This window comes from Laetiporus sulphureus (genome assembly GCF_001632365.1).
Source record: "Laetiporus sulphureus 93-53 unplaced genomic scaffold LAESUscaffold_60, whole genome shotgun sequence".
Classification (NCBI taxonomy): Eukaryota; Fungi; Basidiomycota; class Agaricomycetes; order Polyporales; family Laetiporaceae; genus Laetiporus; species Laetiporus sulphureus.
The window spans coordinates 189,751-197,857 of NW_024468569.1; the positions used below are offsets into that span (position 1 = coordinate 189,751).

Here is an 8,107-nt window from a genome sequence, read left to right on the forward strand (position 1 = left end):
GAACACCTCGCACAAGCGCGAGCTCGTCGAGAAGGAGCTCGACGAGACGCTCGCGCAGCTCGGGCTCGACTATCTCGACCTCTACCGTGAGTGGCGCGCGCAGTCTATATGCATGTAGTGAGATGAAGATTGATGTTGATGTTGGTGGTAGTGGTTCATTGGCCGGTGGCGTTCAAGCCGGGCAAGGGGCTCTTTCCGCAGAAGGCGGATGGCTGGGTCGACCTCGATGTGGAGACGCCGCTGACGGAGACGTGGGCGGCGATGGTGGGGCTGCTCAAGACGGGGAAGGTCAAGGCCGTTGGTGTGTCAAACTTTAGCATCGAGCACATCGAGGGCATCGTCGAGGCTACGGGCGTGTGGCCGGTGCGTTCTGCGTTCAATCGATGAGGAGCCGCTTATGCTGAAGGGGGTGCAGACCGTGAACCAGGTCGAGGCGCACCCGCTCCTCCAGCAGGACGAGCTGGTCGAGTTTTGCAGGAAGCACAATATCCACATCACCGCGTACAGCCCGCTCGGGAACAACAGTACGCGGCGCACCGTGCTTACAGTGGTGATGACACCCAGCTGACGTTGGATCTGCAGTGTTTGGCAAGCCGAGGCTCACGGAGTACCCCGAGGTGCGGGAGATCGCCAAGAAGCTGAATGCGACGCCGGCGCAGGTGCTCATCGCGTGGGGCACCCACCGCGGGTACTCGGTCATCCCCAAGTCTGTGCACAAAGGTGCGCTGGTCCTTTTTTCTGTCTGCGCGCGCTGTGTGGCTGACAGATCCTCGCGGCAGACCGCATCGTTTCTAACTTTCAGCAGATCACGCTGCCGCAGAGTGACTATGAGGCGTTGACTGCGCTGGGCAAGAAGAACCCGACGCGGTACAATATGCCGTTCTGTTACTCACCGCATTGGGATATCAGCGTGTTCAATGACCCCGCCGAGCAGGGCGCGACGCAAAGGCCCAAGGTGAAGTGAAGCCCTGTTATCGGTATTGAAGCTGGGAGTGGTACGAGAAGAAGGTCACAATGTAAGAATACAGTGTAGATAGAGTGGACGAGGGCGAACGTCGTTCGCTTGTCAGAATAAAACACAGATGCGATAGACATATTAATTCGTCGCGGACGCTGTTCCTGGCTCTCTATCGCATCCTGCACGTCTAGCACTCTTCGGAAGAACAGACAGACGGGTGTGGAGGGCAGCAGGTTAGGTCAGGTTAGAGACGTGGGTGCGGCGATACGCACTGCCTGTTGCGTCGACCGGTGGACTCGAGCGGGTGCCGCAAAGAACGCCGGAGATAGTGGCGTCAGCGAGCGAGGATAGGCGTCGGGTATCGGAGACCGAGGCTAAACGCGGCTGCGCATGCATAGCAAGTGGACGGTGAGAGCGTTCGAGAAGGAGCGCGGTGTCCGGGGTGGCCGAGATAGGAGCGGGGAGTGGGGAAGCCGTGGCCAAGTGCGGGGGAATGCCCGTTGGAGACGGCGTTGCGGGCGCTCGATCTGCAGCGCAAGTGACCGAGTCCGGCGTCCCATATCGGGCATGCGTGCCGCCGTCGCTCGACGCTGCCGCTGCCCGTCGTCTCCTGCCCTCGCCCGTCTGTCGTCTCTGCCGCCACCAGCTCCGGCGCACGCCCGCATCTCCGGCGACCGAACGCAACGCTGCCATACAAGACGCCGCCCCCGCACCGCCAGGCCAAGGCCTCTGCGCCCCCGCATGAGCACCGCGTCCCCGACCGCCTTCCTCCTCTGGGCCATCCTCTCCGTCCTCGTGCGTCCTCTCCTTGTCGTCTGTCGCTGCTTACGCATGTGCTCCCGCCCCGCGCCCAGTTCCAAGTGTTTCTCACATACCATCTATGGAGCTACGACCGCTTCCAATGCCTCCGCTGGTCCTCAGGTCGCCAGCCAGGCGCGTTCAAGCGCGTCATGACCGTGCGTGCATTCTCTTCCTCGTCGTTGCTTGCTGACCTCTTTCATTCCAGTACTCGTATCTATGCTCCGTCCCGCTGTTCGTGATCTACAGCGTCGCGATGACCGCCCTCAAATACAACGAGGGTGCGTGTCATTCTTCACCCTTACACGTCCACGCCAACTGATCTGATACCCAACGCGCACCAGGCTTTATCGTCACCCAGGATCAGCGCAGTGAGCCCGCTTCTTCCTTGAGAGATGCGCACGCCGCTGATCGAGCTTTCTTTCTCGCGCATTGCTTTCCTAACTCTACGCGTTGCTTACGCGCGTGCCTGCCCGACCGATCCGTGTTTTTGCATTGTGATTCCTCTCTCGCCCGCTTCCCAACCTGTTCACTTCGCTCCGCCCGATCATACCTCCGCTGCGCACGACTGGCGCGATCTGCAGTCCTCCCCCGCCCGGTCTACATGTACACCGGCGCGTCCCGCCGCTGGTACCTCCCGCTCAACTTTGTCTTCAGCTTCGGCTGGGCGCTTGAATTGTGAGTGGTTCTTTCGCTTTATGCATCCTGAGATGGCGGGTTTGGTCTTCAGCAAGTGACGTCCTCGATGTGGTCGGTCCATGTCAATGGGAGTGATGGTAGTTGACTCGATATGTGGATTGACGCCACGACTACCGTTTCGTTTTGGTTCTCTGCTGGCTGTCCCACACGCTTTTGCTGATTCCCCTCACGCACGCCAGAGTGACGCATCTCGAAGGTGAGCCGCGTTCGTTCGGCGCTCGATCCTGGCGATAGGCTGACTCCTTCGCGACGCAGAGCTCGCGTTCTGGTTGTACCTGCTGCATCAGACGCCGGAGAAGGGCGAGTGGTTCGAGAGCTGGGAGTACAAGTTGTGGTATTGCGGTGGGTGCTCGTCCTTCATTTACCTCGAAGGACACGTCTGACGCTGAGGAACGCGGTCCAGGGAGCATCGTCGCGATCATTGGCATGCCGCTGACGTGCATGATCGCGCGACGCCATCTCGAGACGGTGCGCTCCCTCTCTGCTGCTGTTCCTACACTTGTTTAAGCCGCTCTCAGGTCGACGCGTATATATTCCTGTCGGGCTCGGCGGGCTCGTTGACCACGACGGTCGCGTTTCTGTATGTGCTTTGGAGCTTTCCGCGGTTCATTCGGCATGTCAAGTCTGAGGGCGCGGACCCGACGGTCGTCGTGCGTCTGTGCACGTTCTACCAGCTCAATGTAAGTGTTGCGATCGCGGCTCTCTGCGTTCACTGATATCCCTCGTCGTTGGTTGTCCTGACATCTATTCTGCGGTCTGAAGCTCGCGCGCGTCGTGTTCCGCTTTATGTTCACCATCCCACTGCTCATGATCGCGATCGACGGCATCTCGGGGACCACGCATCCACTCAACTCGAATCTGTGAGTCATCCGTGCCCGTCTTCGTCGTGCCGACTCGCTGAGCGATCACCGCTAGGTTCTCAACAGGTACGTTGCGAGTGATGGCGTGATGGCGTCGTGCTGGGGTTGGATGGATGGATGCTGACGCGCCGAGTAGATTTTTTGCAGATGATTGGGGGAGTGGGGTGTTTCGTTTCGTCGGCGATTACACTTCTCGTACGTGTTCGTTTCAGTGTTCGGTAACGACGCTCACCCTCCTCCGCCTTCACGCAGATCTTCTTCCCACGCTCAATCCTACGCGAAGCGGGATACAAGCCCAGGGCATCCTCAACAGCACCCAACTCGCCCAAGGACGCGCCCGTCAGCCCGCCGCTGTCGAACTTCCCGCGCACGATCGGCTCGCCGAGCGGATGGGACGCCGAGTCGGCGTTCGCGAGCCTGCCGGACGAGAGCCTGCTGGACGTGGAGGGCATCCAGACGTATCACCTGCAGGACGGCGTGCAGACGTACCATGTGCAGTACGTGCAGGTCGACCCGGAGGCGGACGAGGATGAGGAGGGGCAGCAGGCCCCGCCGTACCCTCATCGGCATCCGCATCGGTCGAGCGCGGGATCGGCGGTGGTGCACCAGCGGCATCCATTCCCGCACTCGCTGTCGAGTCCGCAGATCTTGACCCCGCCGGCGTCGCCTGCGCATGTGCGCGTGGCGATTCCTCCGCCTGTGCGGCATGCGCGGCAGGAGGAGGGGGCGGCGCGGCAGGAGCGGCAGGAGCAGCTGAAGTTTCCGAGGGTGGCGGGGAGGCCGGTGAGCTTGACTCATTCGGCGAGTATGCCGCCGTCGCGCGGGTACCGGACGACGTCGACGGGCTCGGGGTCGGGCTCGACGCCTCGGTCGACGGTCGTCATGCGTCTGTGCGCATTCTACCAGCTGAATGTAAGTGCTGATATTGTGATGGTGGCTCTCTCCGCGTTCACTGATATTTCTCTTCGTTGGTTGTCCTGACATACATCCGTTGTGCAGCTCGCGCGCGTCGTGTTCCGCTTTTCATTCCAATCTCTTCTTCCCTCTGTACTGCTCACATTCAATTTCATAATATATCTTTTGATTCTCCAGACACTGAAGTGGGGATGCGAGAGCAGTCCGAGACAGGTGAGACTGCAGAGTCTGCTGGACACTTGTGACCGTCTCACCCGTGCGTCATCACTGCTGCGAATCACTCGCCCGCCCGCCCGCCGCATCGCCGGCCAGTCGAATGCCTGCGAAACATGGCTGAGCGATGCGCAATGGTGCGCGCTGCGCTCTTTTCTCATATTCGCTGGATATTGCGTGCGGAGGGACCTCCGTTGGTGCTGGCGAAACACTTATACTGCCTTGGGCGGGCCACGCCGCCTCACTCATCGTGTACGCGCTCTTTCGATCGTGCGCCGCTGGTCATGCATGTGCCTCAGCAATCTCGGGCGCGCTCGGGGATCTCACAAGGTGTGCAGCGTCACATAATTCACGGTTGCCCTCGCCGTGCCTTCTGTGCCATGCTCCATTCAATACCCTCTTCTCTACCCTATCACATCCAGTCATCTACCAAAGACCCCCTTCGAACCCATCCCTTCGATCTTGATCTGCCCGGGGCAGCTGACCGCGACGTGAGGCGAGGAGGTGGATGCGAGACCGGCGGGTGCGGACTTACCTGCTTGCGAGGCGATGAACGCGTTCTGCGCGGGAAGGTGCGTGAGCGACGGGCGACGGGCGCGATGTGCGGATGGAAGGAACTTACGAGAGAGCGGCGGATGCCGCAGTGTCCAGGTCGGCGCGGGCTTGTTGTCCGTAGGTGCGAGTCGAGGAGAGTCGTCCTGGCGCATGTTAGTCGAGTCAGACAGAGGCAGACGGTCGGCACGCGCAGCGTACCAGGGCAGTCCATGGTAGCAGGTCTGCACCATGAATAGAGTCAGGGACGGGCTGTTCAGAAAGTCGTGTGGAGGGGACTTACGGGAGGAGCGGCGGGTGCCGCTGTGTCCAGGGTCCGGTATGGAGGATTGATGTCGGTGAACTTGGTTTGGGTCCTGCGAGACGTGGGTGTTTCATGGCCGGGTGAAGAGCGGCACACCGTGTGGGGTTGAGTTCATGGCAGCCTCGATGCGCTGTCTGGGAAAAGACACGGATGGGCACGGCGTGGGCGAATGGAAGGTGTGTTCATCTGCGCTAGTCCCGGGGGCACAATATGCACGAGAGCGGACAACGGTCAGTGCATTCGTATCAGTGGTTGGGGTGGAGGTCCGCGTGCATGCGCCATGCTAATACGGGACGGGTCTTCGACGTCGAGGCAACAACTGTCCACCAGTTTTGAACGGCTTGTTTTGCGTTGCTTGGGCGATCAAGAAGCGTCGGTGGTTGCACCGGACGCAGGCGTGCGGTTGGGACAGGAAGGGCAAGTCGCGAATACAGCGGGCACCCACCGACAAAGCATAGCTTCGCGGTCATCCTGGGAAACCACGCTGAAGTCATCGATGGTGTTGACAGACACGGGGAGAGATCCGCCCCCTATAATCGGAAGCGGACCTTGTTAGAGCGGCGTATGTACGCCATAACTCGTCTGGACAAGTCCTAAATGCATGATGTGGTCATGCCGCCTCAGAAACACCACGTCGTCTGACAGAGCAATTTGAGAGCACTAGTGGTCGGCGCTGAATGCGACCGTGCGAGAACTGCAGGAGAAACTGTGCGAAGGGCCTGGCGTGAATGTAGTGACCATGTGCTAGGCAGCTGACCATCGAGGTGATCCTGGAGAAATCGTTCTTGAGGTTGCCGGCAATCTGAGCGTGAATGTGGACACGATTTATACTTCGTTGTGGCTGTAGCGACGGTATCTCCTGAGGGCAACGGCAGCGCGCTGTCTGGAAAATAGCTACGTTTGTGAGCGGTTATGCTTTAAATGAGCATGCGATACGCACAAGATGTCTTGCAAAGAAATGGTGGGCTGGGGTCGGGAACCTGCAGTTGACATATCCGCATCGGAGGTCGAGTGAAGAGCAATCCGGAGATGCCAACATGGTGCCGGCCACCACATGCAAAGGCCAGGATGGGCTGGGCAATGGACACATCATGAACACATTGGCCATGGTCTGGAAAGCGGAGCAAGCAGTCCTGGATGACTGCGCTGAAGCTGTCGGTGCTGTAAGCGAAGACTTGAGCGGGGTACATACTTAAGTGTGGTGTGCTGACCTTGCGAGGGCAATGGATGCGTACTGGCTGGGAAAGGCTCGCGTCGATTAATGTGGTGACTTGAAGATGTTCATCGTGGTGTCAGACACAGGCACGAGGAGGGTCCATTTTGCGGATTCAGCAGCCGTGTGTTGGCCAGTCGAGTTTCACGGTGGTTCCTGTCGTGATGATCATTGGATGCACTTACAAATTGAAGCGGTGTGAGACCGAGCCAGGAGGTGCAGTCGGGCCTGCTTCTGTACATGCCGCACAATTGCTGGAAAGCGAAGTGGTCAGCATGGACTGACGTGAGCGGGACTCACCGAATATGCCCATGGTGAGTGAAGGTGGGAAGAGGGGAGAGAGGAGATGCAAGGTGGAAGGCAGACGATGCCAACATTTATTGCTCTGATCATTATTAAACACTATTATCACAGTTTTCTCACCGCAGGCAAAAAGGGAACTCTTCTGAAACATCGGGAGACAATGTCGCTGGTGCCGTGAGTCCGGCACTTGCAGCATTCCTTGAGCAACATCAATACCAGCGAGAGAAGGTCACTCAATGGGCTCACCTGGACACTTCCACCGAACTTCATGGTGCTTCCGGTCTCATAGTGTCTTCTCAAATGCACAGGTGCAGTGATGAATTGAATGGAAAAACGAAATATCATTGCCGAGGTTGGGCTAGTTCACTAATCAGTGCCGTTTCTGGCTCTTGAGATGCACCGGAAGTCGTTCGAAAATGTACATGGATTAATGATCAGCCCATGAGGATGGAAGAAGGCCGGGCATCAAGACAGAATGTACCCACGAGATTGCCTCCATGTGACCAGATACCCATCTCAGGCCATCAGATCGATGGATCGTGCGCTGATCTTCAACATTTCCAGTCACGTGTCACCCACCGATGAGCCCAGAACTGATGAACCAAGCTGAGCTGACTGGACCCAGAGCTGCAAGATGGTTCGCGACGTCGGGCGTGGGAGCCTCCAATTGTAATGCTTGAAATTAGACCCTACCCTGGGACAGAAGTCACAGGGAACCTGTATGATTTGAACCCCTGCCACCGCGGCGGTGGCACACCTCTAGCCTACTTCAACTTGCTACCTATTTCCTGCTCTCCGGCACAGCTCAGCCATATGTAAGCTTGGTATGAGACAGTAATGTTTTAAACTGATTACCGCCAAGCTCCATGCTGCTTAACTTTGGCAAGCCAGTTTGTCTGGGGTGAAAGGAGAGAAATAACACTATCAGTACACTTCTTTACAGCCCATCCACTGTCCCATCTCTCACATTCCATACGGTCCTCTCGTCATCCAGCCCACAGAGACCCCGGCGAGAATCCGACATGAGCGCCTAAACCCAAACACGCGTACCAATGTTCGTCCTCTGTCGGTGGGCCCGTTCCATGTAGCTGAACGAACGCGAACGTTGCGTGCGGTGCGCAGGTTGAGATCGCCGTGCGCGCGGGCTATCGCCACCTCGACCTCGCGATGATCTACGAGAACCAAGACGAAGTCGGGCGCGCGCTCAAGAAGGTCATCCCATCGGTATGCGCGCGCTCCGACCTCTTCATCACCTCCAAGCTGTGGAACACCTCGCACAAGCGCGAGCTCGT

General features: G+C 58.5%; 3 protein-coding genes across 3 annotated transcripts; 2 read left to right on the forward strand and 1 right to left on the reverse strand.

Annotated features, from left to right (window-relative positions):
• Positions 1-16: 16 nt before the first annotated feature.
• LAESUDRAFT_763750 (Aldo/keto reductase) lies at positions 17-964 on the forward strand (the record flags this gene model as incomplete). Its single annotated transcript, XM_040913327.1, has 5 exons — positions 17-86; positions 152-363; positions 416-524; positions 583-720; positions 780-964. Coding segments are annotated over 5 exons (714 nt in total), but the record flags the coding sequence as incomplete, so codon positions are not given.
• Positions 965-1,699: 735 nt separating this feature from the next.
• On the forward strand, positions 1,700-3,702 carry LAESUDRAFT_605253 (uncharacterized protein; the record flags this gene model as incomplete). The annotated part of the gene is made up of 13 exons (XM_040903111.1): positions 1,700-1,753; positions 1,813-1,914; positions 1,965-2,037; positions 2,101-2,127; positions 2,341-2,434; positions 2,635-2,651; positions 2,711-2,801; positions 2,863-2,923; positions 2,974-3,135; positions 3,218-3,315; positions 3,371-3,381; positions 3,449-3,510; positions 3,568-3,702. Coding segments are annotated over 13 exons (987 nt in total), but the record flags the coding sequence as incomplete, so codon positions are not given.
• A 1,139-nt stretch (positions 3,703-4,841) lies between these two features.
• LAESUDRAFT_731199 (uncharacterized protein) lies at positions 4,842-5,410 on the reverse strand (the record flags this gene model as incomplete). The annotated part of the gene is made up of 5 exons (XM_040909994.1): positions 4,842-4,924; positions 4,979-5,003; positions 5,066-5,141; positions 5,197-5,219; positions 5,272-5,410. Coding segments are annotated over 5 exons (276 nt in total), but the record flags the coding sequence as incomplete, so codon positions are not given.
• Between the last annotated feature and the right edge of the window lie 2,697 nt (positions 5,411-8,107).